Source organism: Platalea leucorodia (genome assembly GCF_965183815.1).
Source record: "Platalea leucorodia genome assembly, chromosome: 5".
NCBI classification, from domain to species: Eukaryota; Metazoa; Chordata; class Aves; order Pelecaniformes; family Threskiornithidae; genus Platalea; species Platalea leucorodia.
Window position 1 is genome coordinate 70676669 of NC_138827.1, and position 26216 is coordinate 70702884.

The 26216-nt window shown below is 42.8% G+C and overlaps 1 protein-coding gene across 1 annotated transcript in view; it reads left to right on the forward strand.

The window, feature by feature from the left end:
* PLCL1 (phospholipase C like 1 (inactive)) overlaps positions 1–26216 on the forward strand; it is a gene marked incomplete at its 5' end in the record, with an annotated part of 205829 nt that overhangs the window by 143277 nt on the left and 36336 nt on the right. The window contains 2 exons of the mRNA XM_082314693.1: positions 18877–21348; positions 23569–23772. Of these exons, the coding sequence (XP_082170819.1) occupies positions 18877–21348; positions 23569–23772 (2676 nt within the window). The remainder of the gene's footprint in view (positions 1–18876; positions 21349–23568; positions 23773–26216) is intronic.

The following is a 26216-nucleotide window of genomic DNA, read 5'->3' on the forward strand; positions in this document are numbered from 1 at the left end:
ACACCTGCATCTCGTAGACTTAAGAGACATTTTCTGTCTCTCAAAATTCCGGTTAAACTATGAGCAGCGTGTCATTTTCTTAGTGAGGCTGTGCATATGGACTGCTTATGGACCTGGTTTTGCTTTCTCATTGGACCAGCTCTGCACAAAACTGCCAAAGTAAACATTTTTCGTGTCATCGCTGTTTAAGCGTATAAAAAGGAAATGGCAGAGGTAATGGGGCACTTCTGTGTATCTTTCCTGGGATTGCATGAACAAGAACACTCAAATACAAAAAGGAAAAGCAATTACACTGAAACTTTTAAGTAAGAAACCAGCATTTGGTATTATCCAAACTGAACTGTTTATTACATCTTGCTTAATTATTGGGGAACTCATGGTCAAAGGGATATGGTTTAGGTTAAGAGGTTTCAAGGCCATTTCTCCTACCTGCCCTCAGATCGTGTTTATGGTCAAAAATGAAAAGGGTTATCTTTCAGATATGTAGTCTGGTTTTTCTGAAGATATCCCAAGCAGTCTAGTTGAACAAACATTCAGGAATGGTGTGCTGTGTCTTTTCTGCACTTGCAAAGAAACGCCTTGTTTTGCTAAGAGAACTGCTTGACTTATTTTCACTGCATGCTGATACATTCCTGCCATGAAGACATGACACACAAAACATGTAAGTTTGATACAGAGTTAGAGCAATCTCTGAAAAGAGGAGTGGTTTTGTGGCTCAGTGTAACAGCGTGTCAGCAGCATTCGCAGCTCCTCTGGCCTCTACTTCTTGCACAACTGCGGGCGAGTCTCTGAGATCAGCAAAGCGCTAAAATATCTTTTAAGTTTCACTGAATACAGTAGATCTGTGTTTAAACATTTCATTGACTCAGCAAGAGCTGGGGATGTATCATCAGCTCTATGCTTCACGCAAAGCAAAGTATCTGAACTTCTGCTTAAGTGAATGTTACTCTGGAGTCGCATCTGTTGCTTCATGGTGACGGATGATATACACGTACCTCTATCTCTATATGCAATATGTGACATCTGTACTTGAGATTTTTGTAAATGGGATGCAAGGAGAACCTGCTTCATACCCAGTCTTGTATGTTCTCCTACTTGGATTTCAAAATTCGATTTCAAGCCCTCTGTTTTCAGGCAGCAGAGAAAGAGAAAACTCTCCAAGTTTAGCATTAAGGTATCCAGAATGAGTGTGCCACCAAAAGTAACCTATAAACCCTGAAAAGTAACAGCCCAGCTCAGTTAATATGCTAAAAATGCTCCACCCTTCAGTTCTTCACAGGTTTAGTTACTTCCCTTCTACCACTTCCAGTAGCCACGTTGACCCTGAAATCAAAGGATGTATTTAGACCCCTTCCAAATTTATCCTTTGTAATTTAATATTTTGGCTAATTTCTGGATGTTGTGGTTTTCGTAGTTTCATACACTTTTCTAATGGTGCATGTGAGTTTATTCTGGGGCATGTTGTTATTGATAGGAGAAAATTATATTTTCTGTCAGGGTTTAGGAAGGAACTGATGATTGAAGTTGGGTTGTGCCAGCCTTTTATTTTTTGTAATATTTTTTTAATCTACCTGTAAATTACCCAGTGCTACTGTAGTGTTTTGTACTGTTCTCTTGACTCCAAATATACCTTAAAAGAATGTAGCCAGAAAGTGCGGTATAATTAAGAGTGGGATTTCCATGAACCTCATACATTGCTCCTGTGGGCTAGATTCTGCTTTCATTACATCCAGGTAAGTAAAGAACAATTGCTTTGTGTGAACTAAGGGAATTTAATCTGATTCAGATTAATAATAGCATTAGGACATTCATATTTTACTGCTGCTCCCCTTGCTGAACTACAAGACTGAAGCATGCGCATACCATTCAGTATATGCAAAGACATTGTCCAGACTGTTTTCTATATTTTTGCTTTAAGAAGCGTGATGATAGTGTTAGAAACTGCACTGAAAAACAATGTATGTCGTATGCAATAAGTAGAGCGGTTGTGCAATTATATAAGGTAGTTCAGATGAAAGAGTCACTACGTTCTGCGTCTGAAAGAGGAGACTTAATTAAGACAGACAAATTCTCCTGGGCACAACAAAGCAGTTCTCTGGATACAGCCCTGATTATACTGTAGTTCTTTTAAATGCATTACCAAAGTCTTCATTATTATAATTAAACAGATATAAAATATGTCTGCCCGTCATTGGATAAAGCTTTGCTTTAGGGTTAAGACTGGAAATTTCATTAAGAGCTTTGAAATTGAAAGCTGACACACAAAGCAAATATATTCTATAATTTTCTGAAAACTATATCATTTTTTAATTATTGTCCTTTTTAGTCTCCCATTAAAAGACAGACACAGTAAAAAAATAGCAAAATGGCGTATTTACAGCAATATGATTTTCCTGCAGCCACCAGCTAGAAAAAAAAAATACAGTGTCATGTGTAAAAACGGAGCTCAAAAGTTGGCTTCTCCCAAGCATGCTGAGTTTGGAGCAGCACAGCTTGAGGAGGAGTGGGTGTCCCCCGCTCCCCGGGGCGTGGGGCACTCGCTGCTGCCAGCTCCCTGCCAAGGCGCTTTCTTGCCCGCCTCTGGTCTCTTTTTCCATGAGGCAGCGAGTCCTGCAGCTAAATGGAGGCGTACTCTTTTACCCTTCATTTACCTTGGAGCAATGTGTTGGGGAGTGTTCATTGCTCATACACCCACCTAAAAGAACTGATGAAAAATAACAAGAAAGAAGAAGAGAGGGAGCTAATTCTTTTAGAGCAAGAAAAAGGCTTTTCCTTGAAATTTCTCTTTTCACTGTGTCTGCTTATGTAAAAAACACACCAACAAACTCAGAATCTGTGTTTCCCCGGTGGGAGGGATTAGCTCTGGAAGTCTTGAAAAGCCAGAGCACTCACGTTTAAAAAGGACTTGAGGAGATGTTGGATGAACAAGCGCGCAGGCGTTTGTGCTCTTTTATGCTGAATAGGATATTAACAAATCAACAGTGTGACCATGGGGACTAAATGTGTGTGCAAGTGTTTGTAAGATTAAAGCTTAAAATGAGCAACTGCTAAATCACACAGTTGTTGCAAATCATCATCTATTTTAAAGGGCCCGTTGAATGGACTGTAAGTTCTGACCTGATTTTTGTCCATGGAAGAGTGGGTTCCTAGTGGTTAGCGGCAATTTCCTGTGAATGCCTTTCCTTCAGGTTTTTTATGCTTCTTGTAAATAGCTTCCCTCCTTGTCATGACTGTGTAGTAATGTCGAAAGTGTCATGTTTGCTTGGAAGGCATGGCTTTTGCTTAATTCTCTGCAGCATAAGTCACTCATTTTGACCTGGCTTTTTGAGCCATAACTCACTTTTATGCCACGCTCCTGCCATTGTTTGTGCACACTTGCAAAATTAAATTTTGTCAGTATTTAACAGATGTCTTTTAGATCCTTCTCAAATTGCTTTGGGGAGCATGCCTGTTGGTGTTAATGGCAACTGTGCAAGATGATAAGGGAAGCTTGTGGTTTAGCAATGGGGCCTGTGGCTTTCCGTCCTCAAGAAGGCAGGTACAAAACTTGGACCTCCCAAAACAAAAAGCTTCCCAAAACCACTGGCCCAGCTGCTCCCATCCCTGCTGCTAAATACCCCCTTTCCTGCCACGCATCTCACCCCCAGGCAAGGGGTGCTCCTGCGGCCGTCCCTGGGCTCCTGCAGTGCACGCCACAGCTGGAGACGTGTGTGCCACGCAGCTGTGAGGGGGGTGGGTGTGAACTGGGGGTGTTTGTCCTCAGTGGGACCAAAGCCTAGTGGTGACGGCACCCACTCGGAGAAGGTGAGCCTTGGGATGGGGGCTGTGAGGAGCAGGGACTCGGTGCTTTTGGGTCCCCAGGGCAGCATGGTGACTGCTGTGGTGGGACCCGTCCTTATCCTGCGTGCGCCACAGTGCCTGTTTCACACTTCCAAACAAGGGGCACAGCATCACCAGGAAGGAATTAAAAAGTTGTCCTTACAGAGTATGTCAAAGATGGTGAATCAGGCCTTGGTTTCAGTGGCTTACATGCTCCCGAGCAGAAGTAAACCCAGCTCCCTTGCAGCCTGGGTGCCAACCACAGAGTCCTTGCAAGAAAAGTTTTGCTGTCACTTCAGTCTTTTGACAGAGGAGATGACCCTTTGCTTATCTTTGAAAGAAACATTTATGCATCAAAATAGTATGAAGTTAGGCTCTGATTCTGAGTGGGAGAATATTTCTCCTTGTATCCATAGTAATAGAGCAAACACCTGAAGAAAGGTGGGATTTAATTCATATCCTGGCATTTCTCTTCAGATATGTTAAGAAGCTCCTGCCCAACACCTCTGCTTTTGTGGTGCCCCATCTACTGCACTCGGCTCCCTCCAGGTGCTGCAGGGAGGGATCAGTCATCTGGTATGGGTGTAAGTCCTTACAGCAGCCGGAGAGATGCCACAGGGCTCAGGGATAAAACCTGGCTTACCTTCATGTGTCTCACCACAACAGGTGACCTCCTGTTTAATTAAATTCATATAACATCGGCACTATTGAGCTGGGTGTGTTAAGCACAGTGGTGCAGTTGTTCTATAATGGTGCTGTTTGGCTGAAAGCCTTGAAACGTTTATACGTGAAACCAGAAACAACAGACTGGTGCTTGCCAGTGGCAGCCCCTCAGCTGGTAGTGCAGGACAGAGGGATGGTGGTCCATCCCCTCCCAGCGCATCCTGGGGCGATGCTGGGAAGGGTGGAGACCCTGGCAGAGACGCCCTTCTCTCTGAAGGTACCGAACTTTCTGCTTCAAAACATTTTTGAGTCTTATGGAAATCATGAGTCCAAATCTGGAGCGGATAGTGTTTCCTAAGGGGTCTTCCTGGGGTCATGAGCCGAACTAGAAGCCAGGGGGATTCCCACTTTTCTGGTAGCAGGCTCAACATTCTTCTTGCTCAACATTTTCTAAATGATGCAAGTGTACAGGACTGTTGGAGATTTGAGGTGTTATTTTCTTCTCATAAAGTACTAAGTTATGTTGCAGTTACCGTATAATTGTACTGTGGTTAGATTTTTTTTTTTTTTTAATACCCCTGCTGCCAGTAATTCATAATGTTTAAATATTAGCTGGATGGAAGCAATTATGCCAGGTTGGTGATATACTTAAACTGTAAAAATGCATGTGCTGTGTGAAACCCAAGGGACCATAATATTCAGGCATGCAGCTAATTTACTTGTGAGAAAAAGGAATTATAATTATTTAGCAAAATATATGGCCGGAATAAAATTACATTACAATTGCAGTCTTATATTTATTAAAAAAAAAAAAAAAAAAAAAAAAGACTGATTTTTCTCTCCGTAAGACTTGAACTCCTGGAAGTAGGAGAGCTCTGCCCTTGAAGGTGGGTAGTTTTGAAGAAATGTGATAAAAGTTAATGCATCACCATAGCAAATCAGTTATTCTTTAAATAAATTGGATGTTTATGATGCTGCAGTTTGCTGTGAAGGCTTATCAAAGGGCTTGTAACCTGCATCATTTACTCCTGATTTTGATGAGTAATGCAAACATTCAGCATCTGCACTGGTAAAAATTTGGAATACGCCTACTTATTAGAGTCACATAATATGATTTAACGATGTTACCACAGCTGTCTCTTGAGTACTTATTTCCTCTGTATTATTGGGGAAATCTGTGTTTTGCTTTTAAGGGAGGCGTTTGATTTGTTTTACTGTTGCTGAGTAGACCATTGAAATCATTGTTTCACTTGTATGTCGGTTTTAGCCCTGTCAACTCCTCTATCAGTGTAGTGGAGTATTTCATGGCTTGACGCAGGCTGCTCTTGTATCAGCAGGCGTAATTTATTCTACAGCCTTGCTTTTCATCCTAAGGATGTTGAAGGTGAATATATTGTATGCACTGTGCACGTAGTTGCAAAGCTAAAAAACTGTAGATGGGAGTAAAATACTTCAGAAATTTTTGCGTGCACGTATACATGCGGACATGCCTCGATACCCATATGTACGCTTTGTAGAGGAGCAACCAGAAAGTTTTCCCTAAACCTGGTTTTGTGATGAAGCTTATTGACAAGGGATAGTAAAGCACGAACGGGACAGCTCAGGTCCACGGGTGTCCCACGTGCACGGGGAGGTGGGCTGCACACCCACGCACCCACACTGGGGAGCACTGGGGCTGCCGCAGGGATCTGTCTCGTGGGTTCGCGTGGAGGTGGTGCCTGTATCCCCGTGGAGAGCCTGCACACCAGCTGTACAAACTCCTACACCTCAAGGACGCTTTCCTAAATTGATAAACAGTTTCCTCGGAGGAGCTAATGCTTGTGTCAGGTATGCTGAAAGTTGCTTTTCTCTCTTACAGAAAGCTGGGGCCTCTAGACAGCATGCTCAAGGCAAAATTTCACCCCCAAGTGCGTTATAAACCAGCTAAACCAATGCTGTTAGCTTGCCCACATAGTTCATATTTGGCTTTATGTATGCTATCTCAACCTATTTAATAATTCAATTATGAATGGCAATCAGAATTTAAAAAATATTCCCATTAAAACAGTTTGATTACCTTATTCTATTGATTTTTGTAACTTCATTGCTAAATTTAAGGATTGGGGTTGATCTGAATCAGCATAAATGTGATTAATGAAGAAATAATTTAAGTTGATTAAAAAGGGATTAAAATAATGTGATTAGACTATGGAGATTTGGGTGGCTTATTGGATTACACATTTTATTCCTGGAGGACTGTTGTCAGATTCAGAATGAAATTAAATCGGTCATCCTATTTGGGGCCCCCAGTGCCTCATAATCTCCAGTGGCATGATACCAGACAGCATAGTCACGTTCAACGGTTTTCTCTGGAAAAATACGGGATTGAATTTTTGAGCTAATACCTAAATAACCAGTCTAGAAGATACCACTGAAGTCTAGTCTGCTCTCTATTATATAGGACTTAAATGAAATCACATTTGATCTCATGTGACATCCTTTTGGAAGGAGTCTGGTGCTGATGAATACCTGTTTAGTGATGGAGAGTCTCCTGCTGTCCTTGGGAGCTGTGACCTTCATCAGCTATCCTCACTGTGGGTTTTGGGGTGGGTTTTTTGTTGGGTTTTGGTTTTGTGGGGTTTTTTAAGTCTTAGTTTTCCTTTAATGTGTCATCTTCTAGGTATTGAAAGGATGTATCCCATGATGGTACTGATCTTTATGTAATCATCTAGAATCCGTGGCAATGTCAGCCTATATCTTGAGTTTCTACAGGGTCAATAAGGAAACTTAACTTGAAAGCCTTCTTAAAATACATTGATTCACTATTCAATTAAACTACTGATTTGGAACCATTACATTCTGAACAAAAGTGCCCGGATATGCCTTTATTTTAGGACATAAGAAGCAGCCTTTAAAGTTATTCCTCATATTAATTTGGGCTTCTGCAATTGCTTGTGACCAGACAATATGTGCATTGAACTAAAAATCTGGAATCTCTTACTCGAATGGGTTTTCCAAAATCTTCCTGATTCTTGGGGCTTTCGTGAATTCTCTCCAGTTTTCAAGGTGATTTCTAAACTGAGGGCATCACATGATGGACAAATACCAAGATATTAGAACTTCTCTATCCCTAGCAGATACTACGTTTATACAACCAAGTATACTTTTGTTACATTCTGTGCTGATCATCTGTGATGACAAAATAGAAGGTTTTTTTTCCAAAATTATTGTTTCCTGGATCACAGTCCTGTAAATAAGGCCTGCCCCTTGTGTTTCTAGATTTATGACCTCACATTTTGGTCCTTATTGGAACATGCTTTTTTTTTTTTTATGCATTGCTTGTCAAGTAGTCTTTTGACTTTTGATCACTGAGTCACATTCTTTGTTATTCATCGCTGTTCAAATCGGGGCTTTGTATCATCTCCAGACTCCCATGTACATTGATTTCATGCTTTCTTCCAGGTCAGTCTAAAAATGCTAAATAGCATTGGGCTAAGAATGGGTCCCTGCAGGATCCCATTTGAAGCATATCTAAATGAGTGTTTCACATTTACTGTTGCATTTGAGACACATAATTTATCTCATGTTTGATCCATTTAATGTCTTCTGAGTTTATTTTTATTGCTATATCTTCTTAATCAAAATGTCATTCAGTACCAAGTCAAACGCGTTGCAGAAACCGTAATATATTACAGAGTCTAAGTATATTATAATGACTTTATTACATGCATCAACCAAACTTTTAATCTCATAAAAAAGATATCAGGTTATTCTGACAAGCTCTGCTTTCCATAATGTTGGAAATAGTTAATGCTAATCATCTTTTTATTCTTTCTTAATCAAATCTTTTTTCAGCTCTTCCATTATTTCAGCAATGAAAAATACCTACTCAAAGATATGCTGCAAATCCAGCATTCAGAGGTGTAATGAAGGGGAGTACCAGTGGGGCAAGTTTTTCCTTAGCCAGGTCTTTTTAAACTCATTTGGCTTTTCCTCCTGAGTTACTACTGGAATTCTCTTACTGTCATTTAGTGAGTAAATGCTCTTTTGTACTATTAACACCACGAGTGTTCCTGCTTAGTGATGGACTGCTGGTGGGATTCAGCCTCTTCCTAATATTTTGAAATGAACTGTCTGGACCTTCCCTGCTCTAATTGCCACCTGCCACCAAACCCTTCTCCTGCTTGTATCAGTTCCTCTGGTTGCTGTTTCCTCCTTCATCTCTTTTATTCCTTCACTAATTTCCCAAGTTTCCTTATTTTACTTTATCACCCACACCAACAACTTCTCTTATTTTCAGTTTGTAATGTATTGCTTTCTTGTAGCTGTTTTTCTTTTCTGTTTAAGAGACATTTTTAACCAGCATAACCTTCTTTCTGGCTTGTCTGGCTCAGGTAGTGTTTTCCCTGGATTGATTGAAGAAAGCTTAGATGATTTACCCACAGGTCATCCTCTTCCGTCAATTTTTAAGGAGGACTTCCCACAGATGCAATGGAGGTCTCTTTAAAATAATAATAAAAAAAAATATCTTTCAAGTTCAGCTAGGTCAGATTCTTGCAATTCCCTCTCAGGGAAAGTCCTTAATTTAGTTGTTTGTTGTTTTGGGTTTTTTTCCCCTCTGAACAAGGGGTGCAGAGAAGGTCTTGCTGCGATTTAAGGTCCGTATCTGAATAACCAATTTCTTCAAAATACTTAAAGCATATGTTGTTTCAAAGAGATGCAGAAATAAACAAAATCTTTGCAAATAAAAGCCCACGGGAAGGTGTACGCATAGTGTGTTGTGTTCACATTTGGGTTTTTGCATCGCGGGATGTAGTGCGTGATGCTCTTCTCCCAGGCACCCAGGTGACGTGGAAATAAGAAGCCCATCTTCTGTAGTTTCAAAGGCTTCAAGCCCTATAGGTTCTTTCTGGTTTGAATGCTAGCATTCTCCAGGTCCTGTGGGTCGCTGGAGTTACTGCCAGGCTTCGTTTTGCACAGGGAGTGCAGCCGGTGCAATCCCACCGGGACTCGGGCGCTAAGAGGAGGGTGGCCATGGCAGCATGCACAGCAAGCTGTGGCTTCCCTGCTAGGGTGACAGTGGGTGAGGACCCTGAAGCTGGGTCAGGGATCTCCGCGTCGGCTCACAGGTGTAGGTGTGACTGCACCCACCCGTGTGCTAATGTACAGAGCAGCTTCTAAATCTTGTTTCAACTATGGACAGCGGGAAGTTGCTCCAATCTCTGTGTTTTGGAAGGACACTGTGGCAGTGACCTCTGCAGTTGCTGCGGAGCTGTCATATCTCTGATTAGCAAAAGAGATGAACATTAAGGCTGTGCTGAGATGTACAGATATTGCAGTGCTCATTTTCCTGTTCCCTGGGGCCATAGCAGCCCTTATGTCAGGGTAATGCTGTAACTCTCAGTGAGCCTGCACAGTGTTTGCTAGCAATATTTTAGAGTCCTTCTGGTCACGGTGCTCAGAGCTGTTGGGAAGATGCTGAGACACCGGATCTTTGGTGTTTTCCGGCTCTTGATCTTGGATCTTCATTGTTTCTGCTGCAGGTTAGACGGGTTACATGCCCTCTGCACTTGTAATGCCTTTGCTCCATGTCTGTATGAAGTGTGGATGTATATTTTTTTAAATGCCAGGGCTGCGTATTTCAAAATACACTGTTTATTATGCTTGCAGGAAGAAGAGCTCAGCTGCTCGTTTAGGTTACCCAGGTACACTAATGAATGAGATTCACATTCCTTGCAACACAGCTCCAGGAATCTGTCACCAGAGTAAGTTTCACTAAGCTTTAGGGAATGTCCTCTTACTTAGTGTTACAAATGTACCTCAGAGCAGGGCTCCTCTCCAGTGCACCTTGTTATATGACATGGCCTCAGCAGGGGCCAGGAGCATGGCTTCCCATCCGTGCCTTCTGTGGGGCGTCTGGCCATTTTCTTCAGATGTAGCTCTGTCTACCATGATCCAGGCTGTGGTCAGTGCAAGGCCCCATCGCTGCAGTCACCTCTGTAAACCTGAAATCAATCCAGAAGTTTTAAGTAGGTATAAATGGGGGAAATTCATGTTGCCTGGACTCTGCCGGTTACTCTTGGTTCTGGCTTGTCTCCGGATGGGATTTAAGGCCCGGATTTGATCTATTATATCTAAGTAACTTGGGATCTTCTAACCTGAGAGACTCTCTTTTGCTGTGCCACCTGGTGAGAGTGGTGATCGGCTGAAATACTCAAAATGGGTACTTAATAAGTACCTGTGGTTTGGTTACTTACCTCTCCTCCCTGGTCTGAAACAGCACTGATCTATCGGGCTCTGGTACAGACTGCTCCATATGGCTTACTTACCTGCAGATGGGGACTGACAGGAGCTGTGGTCTGCTTTGCGTGGAGGGAGGAGCTCTGTAAGGCAGGTCTGTGATTGCTGTAGGGTTAGCTGCTTTACATGGGCACTCCTTTTAATTTTTGCCTCAGATGCATTCAAAGGAGGATCTGTAAAAGAACAAGGGCTTATACAGTGGAGCTCTCCTGGGAATGCTGCAGCTAAGATCTCATTTTCCCAGGGCTTGCTGTTGCTGCTTGTGCTTGAAGACAGAAAGTGTCTTTTCTGTCTTTCTCAGGTTTGTATTCCCTTAGAGCATGGGGATAAATTCAATCTATGTCCAAGGTGCCTTCGGAGACTTATAAGCGTTACAGCCTGCAAGCAACCCAAATACTTGGAAATAACAGAGCGGTTGGGAGTGGCAATGGTTGGAGACATTCCGTCCAGTGGACTGTGTCAGTTCCTTCCCAACTAAAAGCCTCCTCCCAGCTGGAAGTAGATCTGGCACGTGGGGTGTCATAAGTGACGGGTTTGTTCCACAGGGAGAATGAAGAAGAAACATGAAAAATCTGCATCAGGTGGGGTCTTCCATAGGGTTATACAGAGGCGCTGTGCGTATGTATTGAAGTGTCATACAGGAATTTATTTCTCACTGTAGATTGTTGTTTAATACATAAAGGGATAGGTGCTTGCACCTTTATTTAAGGGATGTCCTTGTGGAACCCAGTTGGATGATGAAGTGGTCAGGAACAATGACGGCAGAAGGAGCTGTGAAGTGGTAGGCTCATTACAGGCTTTGAAAAGTTGTTCATGTTCTTGTGCTCTTTGAAGCTTCTTGGCTTTGGCTTCATGGCCCTAATTATAAAAACAAGTTGAAGTAGTAACTTCAGTGTCATACCATGCCAGAAAATAAACCCTTCTTGCATTGTGTGGATTTCATTTCCAAGAAGTGTTTCCAGATGGAGTCTTTATGTGCTGCTGCTTTTTTCTTTTGCTCTCATTTGTCATTTAAACAGCAAAGGTAAATTTTCTTCAAGGTAGAATTGAATAAATTTGGCAATGCTAGTGATGTAAAAAAAAAAAAAAAAAAAAGGAGAAAAAAAAGCAAATACACAACAAAGCATTCCTTGAACAGCAAATCATTTTGGTTCAGATGTTTTTCTCAAAAATCTCCTCCAGACGTTCTTCTATCTCTCTCCAGCCTACAGTCCAGTATTTGAAAGGGATTTTTAGTAATGGAGGGAAAGAGGAAAGCAGACAAGCCATTATAATCTTGCCTCCTGTTGAACTTCTCCAGCAGGGACTATTCAGCATCTCAGAATAGTTAAGCTGTTGTCTTCACTCTGTTTTCCTGCCCTCGGGGTGCCCGTTTTGCAGGGTGACATTTCCTCCCCTTTTGATGAGAAGCTGACTGTAAAGTCATTATTATAGGTCTTGGTGAGAGTCCACTGCCTGTACCCAATGTCTGGGTAATCCTGGGGCATTGAGAAGAGCCCACTGTAAAAGGTGATATTGCTGTTCCCCATCACACTTTTCTCTCCCCTGTGTCTGAGATCCCTTAGTCATTGCTTTCTCATGAATGATGATAGTGCTTAGGCTTCTGCGTGGAACTTGAGCTTAAGTTAAACTGCTAGTTAGTGACAACTAGCTGGATTTGCAGACATGTCAGCGTGACTATTTTGGTATTTGGTAAATTGCTGGACACTGTGTTCTGAAGCTATTTCTCATGTATCTGTCCATGTCATATTTTTAGTCTGCCTTAACTTTTCTGTTTATTCCATTACGTGTGCATCTCAGCTTTTAAGAGCACGTGTGTTAAACTTTGGATCCAGTCTTTATTCCACGTGTGCTCAAATCCCTGAATTAGCAGGAATTTTGCCTTGAAGAGGCTACCAAGGTCGATCCCACAGCATTAACATCTGCTCTCGCAATCTGTTGAGCTGTGTGGTTCGCCCAAGTGTGACTGGCAGCATCCCTGTGGCTGCCCACACCAGTGATGAGGTTGTTTGGTTGTTCAGCCCCTGTGCAAAGGTAGCTGCTTTGTGCCATGAGTCATCAGCCTGGATGAATTTTGAGTAGGTAACCTTTGCTTTGTTGTCCTGTGGGTTGTCACAGTGGATATCTCATACTTACATCCTACAGGCCTTGCCAAGAAAGATTAGAGGGGGTTCAGCTCATTAATTATTTGTGATAGTAGAGGCTGTGAGGAGAAGTGATAAAATCTGCAAAATGGGCAATCCTGGGATGCTCTCTGAGGATGGCCTGAATGTGGCTGAGATTCACAGAAGACATCTTTGTGTCCTAGTAATGAATACCAGTTTCCAGCAATCATTGCTACCTGTAGTAATCACGTATCAGTACTGCAGGTTCAAGCTTTGAGTCCCATCTCTGATCAGATGGACTAAGCCTCACACGCACATGAGATCTGGTTGCAGCTCTGGCCCCAACATTGACTTTCTGTGTTCTCTTGGATAGTTTATATAAACCTTCCCTGCTCTGACTTACTTCATTATAGAAAAATTACACCATCATTTGTCAACCCACTCCATGATGCTTTGAGTGCCACTAGTGACTCAGAGTTGTTTGTTTAATGTTTAAAGGTACATTTTTCCCACCACAAGTACTATAAAGCTTTAAGATTTTCAGGGACTGGGATTCTCTCTGTAAAGCTGAAATATCTAGAAGCATCCCAAAAGATCAAAATTATTATCCCTACACTATGGCACTCTTTTGCTTTTTAAAAAACTCACCCTGTAGAGCTAATTAGTTTCTCCTGGGGGGGGGAGGGGGGGGAAACACCACCCAACAAAAAAAAACAGGTAATCATTTGTCCAATTAAGTGGATTATCTGGAGTTTCCAGAGCAGATAGCTTTTAGGATGTGCCATTTATTACAATCTATTTGTGAGGACAGACTAAGCTGTCTGTTATTGATTTCTTAGTGCTTGGTTCATGGGAAATGGCAAAGATCAGAATAAAGCTTCTCTTTTAGCAACGGTGATACTCACTGGTGAAAATGTGAATTGGTTTTTGGGGAAATAGCTCTTAACCGCACTTAACAAGTTTAGCTCTTAGCATCATTACTAAATTTCACATCCTTTCACAGAAGCCCTGCAGCTCTTTAAGGGCTTTTGGTGTCTTCAGGTAAGTGATGCTTTTTGCCCTTCTCATCCTCCTTAGCAGAATCCTGGAAGGCTGTCAGTCCTTTAGAGGCCCTTCAAGTAGCTTAATTTCAGACAAATAATAATTCATCAGCTTGACTTCCATGTGCAGGGTTGCTGTACAACTCTGATTACTGCCCTGTTTCTTAACTTCAGCTCAACAATTTACGTCCTATAGTTTTGACAAAGGGGGTGGGATGAGGTGGAGAGCATGTTTATTCATTTTTTTTTAATCCCACATATTTATTTCTGTTAGCTCTTTGATTTAAACAGCAGAAGATTGAGTGGTTAAAGGTCAGGGTGGATGGGGTGGAGTTTTCCCACAACTGCTGATGGCTTAGCGATCCCACTGTTTACACATCAAGTCCCTCTGACGAGGATGATGTGTTCAACAGGAGAGCTTCTCCTATTTTGGGAGCATGCTTAGACTGGAGCTCTGAATCCCTGCTTTAGAAACCTTTAGAAAACAGTTGTTTGCGGTGTTAGGATGCAGTCAGGCCAGCACTTGGATGTGACTCCTTGGTGTTAACTGATTTCGGAGCAGCTGTGTGTATGCTGAAAGCTAAGCACACGTTGAATTGGTCCTGTGGTTGAGGTCTTGAGGTATTTTTGCATAATGGATATTATGCAGGCTCAGGAGCAGGAGATGGAGTCAGCCAGTTAGGTCAGCTTATAGGGGGTGTCCAAAGAACCGAGGGAAACAAAAGTTTGAGTCACTTTGAAAGAAGTACCTTGGAAAGCACAAGTTTTTCCATATAGGCAGAGTTTTTCTTTTTGTACATCTACATTGCATACAAACTGGTTGTATTTGTTTCCAATAACAGGGTTTTGTATAGAGCTATGTTATCTCTGGTAGAGAAGGTATTAGGGTTGAAAACATACAAGTTAGTTGCTTTTTTTCTTACTGATGTAGATTTCTTTTTCAGCAAATGTCATCCTTTCCTTCTTTCATTGCCACAATAAATTCAGTGTCATCAGTTCAACAAGTGAGGATAAAGAGCAGTTCTAGGCTACTTACTGTGTGGTAAGATAATTTTTTATGGACTCAGCATCTTGGAGAAAGATAGACTTTTCACCTTCAAGATTCAGGAGTACATCTCATTGCGCTTTGGTTAATGAAGGGGAACAAGTGCTCTTGTGTGGGTAAGTCTTTTTTTGATAATTTGCAGTGTGAATGTTTTTGGCAGGTAGCACAGGAGAGCAGGTTTGCTATTTATTCACATAAGATGTTGGCAGCTTTTAGTTTGCCAGGTGGCTGTACTTGTTCCTGTTCGTAGTCTCCGGTGAAAGGTAAAATGGAACAGGAATTTATCCACTAGAGGCACTGCAGCACAGAAGTATTCTTAGCTGGACATCTTGTCTTAGAAGAGCAATGTGTAGGAATTGGATTAAGGTAGAGACTTAAAGAAAGACAATAGCTAAACTAAAACTAGGAACCTAAGTCTGTGTAGGCTCAGTTGAACGAAACTCACCATAAGATCAATGGGGAGGCAAAGTGCAATTAAATTGTCTTCTCCAGGCTCTGATGTGAGTGGAGCCCAGTGGAGGGAGGACACTTGAAAAAAACACTGCTCTGCTCCCCAGGGTGATGCCTTGGACCTAGAGGTGTGTGGCCTGGCTAAACCCTGGTGTCAGGATCTGAACATGCTTGTGCAAGCAATGTGAATGTGGCAGAACAAAGGCGAGTGCCTGGCTTGTCAGGCTGAGAAGACAGCATTTGAGCTTACAGAAACACATTTTGAGTTTTTGCAACACTAAAATACATAACTTCTTGATAATTATGAATGGAAACTGTCTCATTAAATCTAAATTAGCAGCGCTCACTTTGAAAGACTTGAGTACATTCCTATTCTGTAGAGACCAAGAGGGGAATAGCTGATGCAGTAATAAGCTCAGTTAGCAATTGCAGTTTTGCAGGGTTTGTATGTATTATACAGTAGATTTGGGAGACTGTTAATATCAGTTAAAATAATCCTATCAATGTCAATAATACTCAAATCTTGTTAATTTTAGGCAATTAGTCCATGGATTAGACTTTAATTCTATTCAATTGATTCAAAGATATGGGGAAGTCCTACTCAGAGATGAAGAACTGCTGTTGTACAATTCTGATGTTCCTTACGTACCAGCAAGTACGAAACCAGAAGTAACCATCAAGAATAAAATCAGGCAAAGAGGACACAGAGGATAATCTAAGTCCCTCCAAATCCCTGAGAGGTTAAGACTGAACCTTAAAAGGCAACTTTCGTTGAATCTCCACAAGGCCAATTAGGTTTTTTCCCCACCTTGATATCCAAAAAATATCTGATTAATTCCATGGCTTATTCTCGTCAAAAAGCACTGGTATCTTGGAACTAAAAATAAATGTCTTTTATTTTTCTGCTGAAAAAAATTAGTCACGTAACAATTCCCGCCTCTCTAGCAAAGACGAAATGGCAGACCTGTAGCTAAATCAGTTATGCTGCTCTGATGAGTTTTCCAGGTCTGGTCCTGAGGAAACCGCTCGCTGTCAAGGAATGAATCATTGCAGATTCAAAGGCCATTAATACGTCTTCCTATATGAGAAGAATAATCTTAATTAATCATCAGTCTTAAATCTAAATATTGCTCCTGTAAACCTAAAGAAATAAGAAAGAAAAGACTCTTCTAGAACCTGCAGGGTAATCGGTTGCATTCGTTCCTATTCATTAGCATCTATTGCTTGAAGATTTTCATGGCCATAGCTGTGTATTAAAATGCAGTATGTTAATGCAGGAACAGAATATTTTAGCAGAAAACTGCAATTAAAAAAGTAGCTGACCCAAGGCACTCACTTCATTGACTTTCTTCTTATTTTTTTAAGACGAATTCTCATAATGTACTACAATAAATGGCTAGAGTAATTCTTCTTGTCAGTAGGAGTCACTACGTCAGTTTAATGAGAAATCTTTAGCATAAGTTTAGAGGTTTCGGTTTTGTTTCCAGCAGATCCCATGCCTTTAAATCCGATTGTTGAGGGGCTGGGGTTTTGGAAATATTTTCGATGTTGTAGAGTGAAGTGAGTGAATGACAATAGTAATTTTGCAGAAACATTTATACTGACTAATTTGCTGAAAGTATCTATACAAACATGCGTACAATGAGTGGAGATGTTCTTACAAGCACGAAGACTGATGCTCTGTGGCTGGGATTGCTACGTGGGGTCCTGTTTGGGCACAGACAGTGTGGAGCAGCAGAAACACAACGATGGGTGGATGGAGGGCGCTGCTAGAGCACGGGTTGCATTTAGGATTTGCAGGGGAGTATGACTTGAGGAAGGGTGAATGACACAGCAGATAAGTGGGAGCTCCTGGGGTAGGAGAGGGTAGTCCAGGCTGCAAAGGGGGGTTTAGTGTCTCAAAGACATGAAGTTTTAGAGTCAGGGGTTTTAGTGTCTCAAAGCAGGTCCCCTGGGGCTGTTGGGAAGCTGGTCCCTGGTGCAGCTCTTGTGGCTGGGCCTGAGGGCAGCGTGGTGGAGGGCTGTGTGCCTACGCCCAGCAGCAACATTTCCTCACCTTGGGACCCCTCTTCTACTTGAAATCCAGGCAGCAAAAGCCCCTTCGACAGCAGAAGGCAGAGAACTGGGAAAGTATTGGTGGTGGCTAGGGAAATAGGAGGGAAAGCAATTTTAACAAGTGTTTTGCTATTAATTACAGCCTTGAATGATGTTTTAAAAATATTTTTTGTAGCTGTTGGATAGTTTATATACTAATGGAGTAGATGGAAATCATGCAGAGAAAAAAGAATGATTTGCAGTTTATAATTATTGTGAAATGTTTTGAATTGATAATATGTGGGAAAAGATTTAAATTTAGGTACTGCACTAAAATTACAGAAAGCTTTGCAGGCAGCTGGGTTTAAATCCAGCAGCAAGTAGGTAGTTGATAGTGAAAAGACAGTCACACGGGTCTGGCTAAGTATTTTCTCAAGAGGAGTTAGAATATATGGCCTAAAGAAAAAGGCTTTGGGTTTCTTGCCTGTTGTCCATTTTCCCACAGTGTTTTGTGGTCCTGGTACACAGAAATGACCAGAATAGCTACTTTTCAAAGCAAATGGGGAGACAAGAGAGTGTGAAGTAGGTTAGGGCTGAGCAGAGGGGTACGTGGGGCTCCCACAAGAGTAGCCATGAGAGCCACATGGTTGTGCATGCAGCAGAGATGGGCTTCTCAGCCTAGTGAGAACGTCCTTTGGCAAAGGACACTAAAAAATACAAACAAGAAAGCCCAGACTCTCCTGGGTGTGTATCTCGGGGGTCTGACTCATGGTTGTTGTTTGGTTTTGTTTTAGTTTTGCTTGAGGTGTCCGAGGTTGCTGAAAAGAGGCAGAATTGAGGCAGGACGCTCATCTGCCGGGCACCAAGCTGTCACGTGTGCCCCACAGGCATGCTGACCCATCCCAAGCTCTCCTCCTAGCCCTGCTTCGCAGACTTCTTCCCCTTCTCCTCCCACATAGGCTGAGACTCTTTTCTCATGCCTTTTTATCCCAAAGTTCCTCCTTTATTCATGATATATCTTAAATCCTGGTGAGATCCACCCCACTTCTGGTTATGCAGACCTTAACCAGGTGCTGGAGCTTCCCATGAAACCCCTCTTCCCATATATCTGTGTTTTGAAAATGTATGTGACACAGCCAGATACCACCTCCTCACAGCCCTAGCGAGTTGCTGAGATCTGGAAGGCAGTTTAATAGCTGCAAATGTCACTCATGAAAACTTGGTATCTCTAATGCTGCAATCAATCAAGTTTCTGTATAGTTCAGTATATTTTATAGCTCAGCAGGGAACTAAATTGTGGGAAGGGGTATATGTTGTTTTGAGGTTCAGAAGAACATGAATTATCTTTACATAAACATATCTTCTCTATTATTTATGCACTTGTGGAATGGCCAAAGAAAACTTACTCGTTCTTTTTTTTTTTTATGTAATTATTCCACAGGATCCTTCAAACCAAAAATGTGGAAGAAAGAAAACAGTGTCCTTCAGCAGCATGCCGTCAGAGAAGAAAATAAGCAGTGCCAGTGACTGTATCAGCTTTATGCAGGCTGGGTGTGAACTGAAGAAAGTTCGTCCAAATTCCCGGATTTATAACCGTTTTTTTACTCTGGATCCTGACCTGCAGGCTCTTCGTTGGGAGCCTTCCAAGAAGGACCTTGAGAAAGCCAAGCTTGATATTTCTGCTATAAAGGAAATCAGACTAGGGAAGAACACAGAAACGTTCAGGAATAATGGACTTGCAGACCAGATTTCTGAGGACTGTGCGCTGTCGGTAATTCATGGTGAGAACTACGAGTCCCTTGACTTGGTTGCCAATTCAGCAGATGTGGCCAATATTTGGGTATCAGGATTAAGGTACTTGGTTTCTCGTAGCAAACAACCCTTGGATTTGATGGAAAGCAGCCATAATACCCCACGGTTTGCCTGGCTAAAAACTGTATTTGAAGCAGCAGATGTTGATGGTAATGGCATAATGTTAGAAGATACGTCTGTGGAGCTAATAAAGAAACTTAACCCCACCTTAAAGGAATCAAAGATTAGATTAAAATTTAAGGAAATCCAGAAGAGCAAAGAGAAACTGACAACGCGAGTAACAAAAGAGGAATTTTGTGAAGCATTCAGTGAACTTTGCACAAGACCTGAAGTTTATTTCTTGCTTGTGCAGATATCTAAAAACAAAGAGTATCTAGATGCCAATGACCTCATGCTGTTTTTAGAGGCTGAGCAAGGAGTGACCCACATAACAGAAGAAATGTGTCTAGATATTATACGCAGGTATGAGCTTTCTCAAGAAGGGCGGTTGAAAGGTTTTCTTGCAATTGATGGATTTACTCAATACTTGTTATCCCCAGAATGTGATATTTTTGACCCAGAGCACAAAAAAATTGTCCAAGACATGACGCAGCCTTTGTCACATTACTACATCAATGCATCCCACAATACGTATCTAATAGAAGACCAGCTGAGAGGACCAGCTGATATCAATGGTTATGTCAGAGCTTTAAAGATGAGTTGTCGGAGTATTGAGCTAGACGTCTGTGACGGCCCAGATAATGAACCCATTATTTGTAACCGTAACAACATGACATCGCCACTTGCCTTTCGAAATGTTATTGAGGTAATAAACAAATTGGCCTTCTTTGCTTCAGAATACCCCCTTATTCTCTGCTTGGGGAACCACTGCTCAGTACAACAGCAGAAGGTAATGGTACAACACATGAAAAGGATCTTTGGAAACAAACTCTACACAGAGGCACCTTTATCCTCAGAAGTCTACCTCCCATCACCCGAGAAACTGAAAATGAAGATCATTGTGAAGGGGAAGAAGCTGCCCTGCGACCAGGATATATTAGAAGGAGAAGTCACAGATGAAGACGAAGAGGCTGAAATATCTCGGAGACTGTCAGAGGACTTCTCAAGGGAACCGAAGCTGATCTGGCTCTGCAGGGAATTGTCCGACTTGGTGTCCCTATGCAAATCTGTCCAATACAAAGACTTTGAGACATCCATGAAAGCTCAAAATTATTGGGAAATGTGCTCCTTCAGTGAGGCAGAAGCCAGCCGGATTGCAAATGAATACCCTGAAGATTTTGTCAACTACAACAAAAAGTTTCTGTCCAGGGTGTACCCAAGTGCTATGAGGATAGACTCCAGTAACTTAAATCCTCAAGATTTTTGGAATTGTGGTTGCCAGATAGTGGCGATGAACTATCAGACCCCGGGGCCCATGATGGACCTCCACACTGGCTGGTTTCTACAGAACGGGGGATGCGGGTACGTTCTCAGGCCTTCAGTGATGCGTGATGAAGTGTCTTACTTCAGTGCAAATACCAAGGGCATTGTTCCGGGGGTCTCTCCCCAAGTCCTGCATGTCAAAATAATCAGTGGCCAGAACTTTCCAAAGCCCAAGGGTGCATGCGCAAAAGGGGATGTCATAGACCCCTATGTCTGCATAGAAATTCACGGGATTCCTGCAGACTGCACTGAACAAAGAACTAAAACTGTTCAGCAAAACAGTGATAACCCCATTTTTGATGAAAGCTTTGAGTTCCAGATCAATCTACCGGAGCTGGCCATGATCCGTTTTGTGGTTTTGGATGATGACTACATTGGGGATGAGTTCATAGGGCAGTACACAATCCCACTGGAGTGCTTACAGCCCGGATACAGGCACATACCGCTGCGGTCTTTTGTTGGCGATATCATGGAGCACGTTACCCTCTTTGTTCACATTGCAATAACCAACCGGAGTGGAGGTGGGAAGGCCCAAAAGCGCAGCCTCTCGGTGAGGATAGGAAAGAAAGCAAGGGAGTACACCATGCTAAGGAACACCGGTCTCAAGACTATCGATGACATCTTCAAGCTGGCAGTGCATCCGCTACGAGAGGCTACTGACATGAGAGAAAATATGCAGGTACGACACTTCCATCATGTGCGTTGGTGTGTCCTGAATGTGAAAGTGAAGGTCCCGGTGTGAGCTGCTGGTAGGGCAAACTTGCTGAAGCTGGTGGAAGCTGGTGAAGCTTCAGACCCACAGCTGTTGTCAACCTTTAACTGGACGTTGGAAGGCTCGTAGTTACAGGTGTTAACTAGCAAGCAAATGTGGGATTAGGCAGAAATGTTTTAAAAATCAATATGCCCTCTCCAAACACATGCTTTACTGGTTGTTTTTCTCTGAGAGAGCAAAACTGAGGGTACATTTGTGTCCCCAGGCCTCAGGTCTCAACAACTTAATTTCCTCGCTGGTTCTGGAAAATTTCAGCAAGCTTTTGTTTTGCTAACTGAGTGAGGGTTATGCTCTTAATTTTCTTTGTCTGGGTGAGTATAAGAAACAGTCAGTGGATCTGTCATTAAGGTCTTGTCTACACCAGAGAAGCCCACCTGGCAAAGAGCAGCAGGTTTCCCTGAGCGTGTGTTGCCACCGTTTGCCCGGGGGGCTGCAGATGTTCAATGTGGGCACTGAATGCCACTTGGATTGCAGTTGTCTCCCTGCTAAATAGCTGTGTTGTCTTGGCTGGCTGTGTGCTGGCACAGACACCGGTGCTGTGCCTTGGCTCAAGCGGTCTCCTGGCACCGCGTCCGCCTGCCCACGCTGCTCCGAGAGCAGCCGGAGCCTGCTACGGCCGGGGGCGTCAGGGCCCCGGTGCACAGCACCGTCACAACTGCCCGGGCTGGACCTTCGTGGTCGGCAGCAGGAGGTGAAGTGGCAGCGAAGCCAAACAAGAACCAGCCTGCCCAGTGCTCTCCTCCACGGCGGGGGTGACTCTGCGGGTTGATTAAGGGGCAGCTCAATTCGGAGATCCAGGCGCTGCCTAGAAACAAAACTGAGTAGCATTAAACAATGACTTTTCTTTAATAAATAGCTGAAATCAGCCATAACTATCTCCTTGGTAAAGATACAGAAACAATTCATTTTTCTTTCTTGAAAACAGGAGAAAAACGCATAGCACTTCATTGACCCCGCTCTTCTGGACAGAGTCTAAAGCAAATTAAATGTTGGCAGCTGGAAAAGTTTACAAAATGACATAAGTTTTAAATCACTCCCAAAGGAATAGTCTAAGCATATTTTTAAGAATGGGAAACTCTTCCCAGCCTTTCCTTTCCTGCAGGCCTTGAAAGTAACTGGTTTGAACCACTGACTCCACCTTCTGTCTGGGTCAGGCACTATATGTGAACTATGTAAAAGAGAATACGCTGAATCTGACTCAGAAACAGCATTAATGTGCCTTCCAAGTGAAATTTCAGTACAAGATCTTGTTCTGGGGAATGCTTCGTAAAGACACAGTCGTTAGATTTAACTGCATGCTAATGTATTTGATTAATGACAAAAGCCTCTATTAATTAGCTGAGCATTTTCTGAAGGCTGTTTTTTCAGCAAGGTGTGTGGAGGAACATTTACAAGGTATGGGTTGTTATAAAACTCTCTCATTTAAATTCTGTGCATCTTGGTCATTCATTTTACAACTCAAGAAGCTAAACGATGAGGGCATGGCAGCCATACATCCACTGACTTGATAAATAAATAAATCCTGGCATGTTAGTTTGGTTTGACCTGTATATCCAGTATTGATTTTCTTACATGTGACCTATGAAGGGGAAAGATTGCTTGTGTTTCTTTATGATGTGGTAATGCAAGGCTGAAAACAAAGTGTTTTTTTCCTGCTTTCCTTTCCCATGGGAAATACAAGGTCTGTCAAACTTGTTCTTGCTGGAGGATGATAATGACGGGAGAATGAGGCGATTACAGCATCAAAAGCAATTGGAGTCTGAACAGTGGGGAAGAGAAATAGCATCTTAGGCTGATGGTTTAATATGCTGGGGACCAGAGCTTGTCCCCGTTGGGTCTGGATTTGCAATGCAAAGTAGCTGCAGAGCTGGCAGCTGGGATACCTGGGCCTGGAGGAAAGCTGGAGCTGGCAGTAGGCTTGAGGAGCCGAGAACGGGGCTGGCCAGGAATTCCTGTGTGCGCTGGCACCCTGGGGTCCCTGGGGGGCCCAGGGATGGCAGGCAGTGGGGTAGCACTGCCCCACATCAGGGGGGAGAAGCAGGCAGGCACTGACAAGGCACTGGCAGGCAGGGGGGACCGAGTGGCAAGCGGCAACATGTGCTCAAGTATTTCTTTTCCTTCCCCCAGAATGCCATGGTGTCTGTCAAGGAGCTGTGCGGGCTGCCGCCCATCGCGAGCCTGAAGCAGTGCATCCTGACCCTGTCCTCGCGGCTCGTGAGCAGCGACAACGCGCCCTCCGTTACCCTCTGCATGAAGGATGCGTTTCCTTACCTAGAGCCTCTGGGGACCATGCCCGACGTGCAAAAAAAGGTCCTGGCGGCGTATGACCTGGTAGGAGCTTACCACTGCTACCTCTGCCTTTCCTCACCTTCATGAACATGGCAGGCGATGCTTGCTGGCTTTCATACACCCAAACGTTTCAGTTAAATGAATGAGGCTCTTCAAATGACTTAAGCTATGCAAAATTGTCCTTTAATCACCAAAATCACCACACTGGGCTTTTTGTTGCTTCTTTGTTTTGTTTTGGTTTTTAAACACGGTTGTGGCTAGCACAGGTTGGCACTTGAGGAGGGACTTTGTTTACAGAAATAGCGGCAATTCAGCGTGTACTGGCGGCTGTTAGTCGTTGTCCTTGAGAAGTGGCAAGATTTGTGTGCTGCCCTTCACTTGCCTCCCCACAGCGGAGGGCAAGGCCATTAGACAGGGAGCTGCAGTGTGGGAGTTGCTGGGCAAAGCTGAGCCGTCCCCTTCCCGACGCCTTTCAGCAGCACTGTTAAGTAGTGCCCCTGTCCCTGCCAAACCAAGTCAATGTTGCTCTTGGGAAGGGCATTGCAAAGTTGGAAAGGAAGTTTTAAAATGCCCGTTTTTTTCAATGATGAACGAGAGGGCACTATGGTACAGGAATACTTACGGAAATGTAGAGAAGATGGGCTGAAGTCATTCCAGGTGAATGCTGCTGCTCAGCCTGGTATGACATATGTCACTGCCGTGGGTGACTGAGCAACAGCTGTGTGTGACTTCCAGCAGCAGAAGTTGCTGTCACTTTGTGCCTCTCGGGCTAACGGACCGCCCCGTCGCTTACCATCCTTAGTAGATGGTCTGCAGCAACTGATAAGGAGCTGCAAACCCTGACTTAAATATTACACTGTGGCAACCAGACTAAATCACGATGCATGTTCAGTGCACAGCAGTTATTTCTGCAGCTTATGTTCGTAAGGAATAAAAAGTTGAATAACTTTGGGGGTATCGAATTGCTTCCAGAGACCCTGAAGTGTTGCAAAGAGTGATCACAGCTTTGGCCAGCTATTCAATGTGCCAAATGCTCAACTCCTTTCTGTCTCATTTTTTGCTCTTGTAATGCATTTTTCAGGAGAAAATCAGCTTGCGGGGAAGAGGGAGACACTGATGTTGATTAAAAGAGAAATACTAAAAATACTCTGAAATAACCGTTGGGTTCCTTCCAGAGTAGTTTACTTGAAGGTGATTAAGTTATGGGAATAAAATACCAGCTGTAACAATACCAGAATGAGGATTTGTATATCCAGTTGATTGCAATATTTTAGATTAGACTTTTTTTGGATAGATTTGTTACATGGTGTGATGTCTGTCTGAAAGAGCAAATACCGCATAAATAAGAGATTTTTCTGTCTTTGGAGGCCTGCTTAATGGAGTTTTACTGAAATGAATGCGTCACCTCTTATCTTTGTAATTATATACTGAAGAGTACACATGGGACGTTTCAAGGCCTCCTTGTGCTTTGGAAACAGTTTTTCAATTTAAATAGGTGAAAGGCCTCTTTCAGATGCAGACAAAAACACTTGTATAACTGTTTTAAATAATGTTTGCTCTCACATTTGTCTCTGATGGAGGAAGATGTACCTCGAATGTCAAGAGGCAGTGCAAGGATTTTAAAATCAGAGGGCTGAGAAAGAGAAGGGAATTCTTCCGTGCCTATATAAGGGTTGATTTGAGATGCAATTCTGGTTAATGAGAACATGATACTTTAAATTATTTTTGCCCGCTTTGTCTGGCTGGGACTGCCTCTTACTTTGCTAAAACTATTTGCTTCTGAAAAGGCAAAAGCTGGATTTAATAAATGTTTTTGCTACATTTTGGATATTTGCCTTTTGAGGCAATGCCAGCAGCAGAATATTGAAATCTGTTTAGCCTTTTCTGTGTTCAAAAAAAATGAACTGTCTCTATCAGTCTTGATATTTGAAAATACAGTGTGGGGAGGGGTTTGCAGTTTTAATGTTGAGAAAGGGCTCTTCCTTGCTGTGATGTTTGCAGGGACTTGGTATAATCTAGGGTGTCTTTATAATAATGCAAAGTTTTTTCGTTTTTTTTTTTTCCTTTTGTGCAAATGAGAGCACAAGGAGATGTTGGTGGAAAGCAATATAAAATATTTTAGCTATTTATTAATTTATTTATATTCAAGATATACTACAGTTTAGCCTTTTAAGTTGTTGATAAATATGGCCTCAAGGAACCGGATCCACCAGCGCTTGCTGCATGTCTTTAATTCCCCAGAAACGTCTCTTCACCTCAAAGCACTTTTTGGGTGAATAGACCTGAGAGCAATTTTAAATGTTGGCCTCTCTCTTGTATGAATGGGCTGTACTTCTTAATTCCTTTTACGGTAGAACGGAAAAAAGTTTGCCCTTAAATCTCTTAGTGGGAAGCTGTGATTGTAGGTCTGCCTTACTGTGGGCACCACAGCACAGGTAGCATGAGTGCTGGGCAAACCCTTCCTTGCCACCTCCGAAAGCACCACA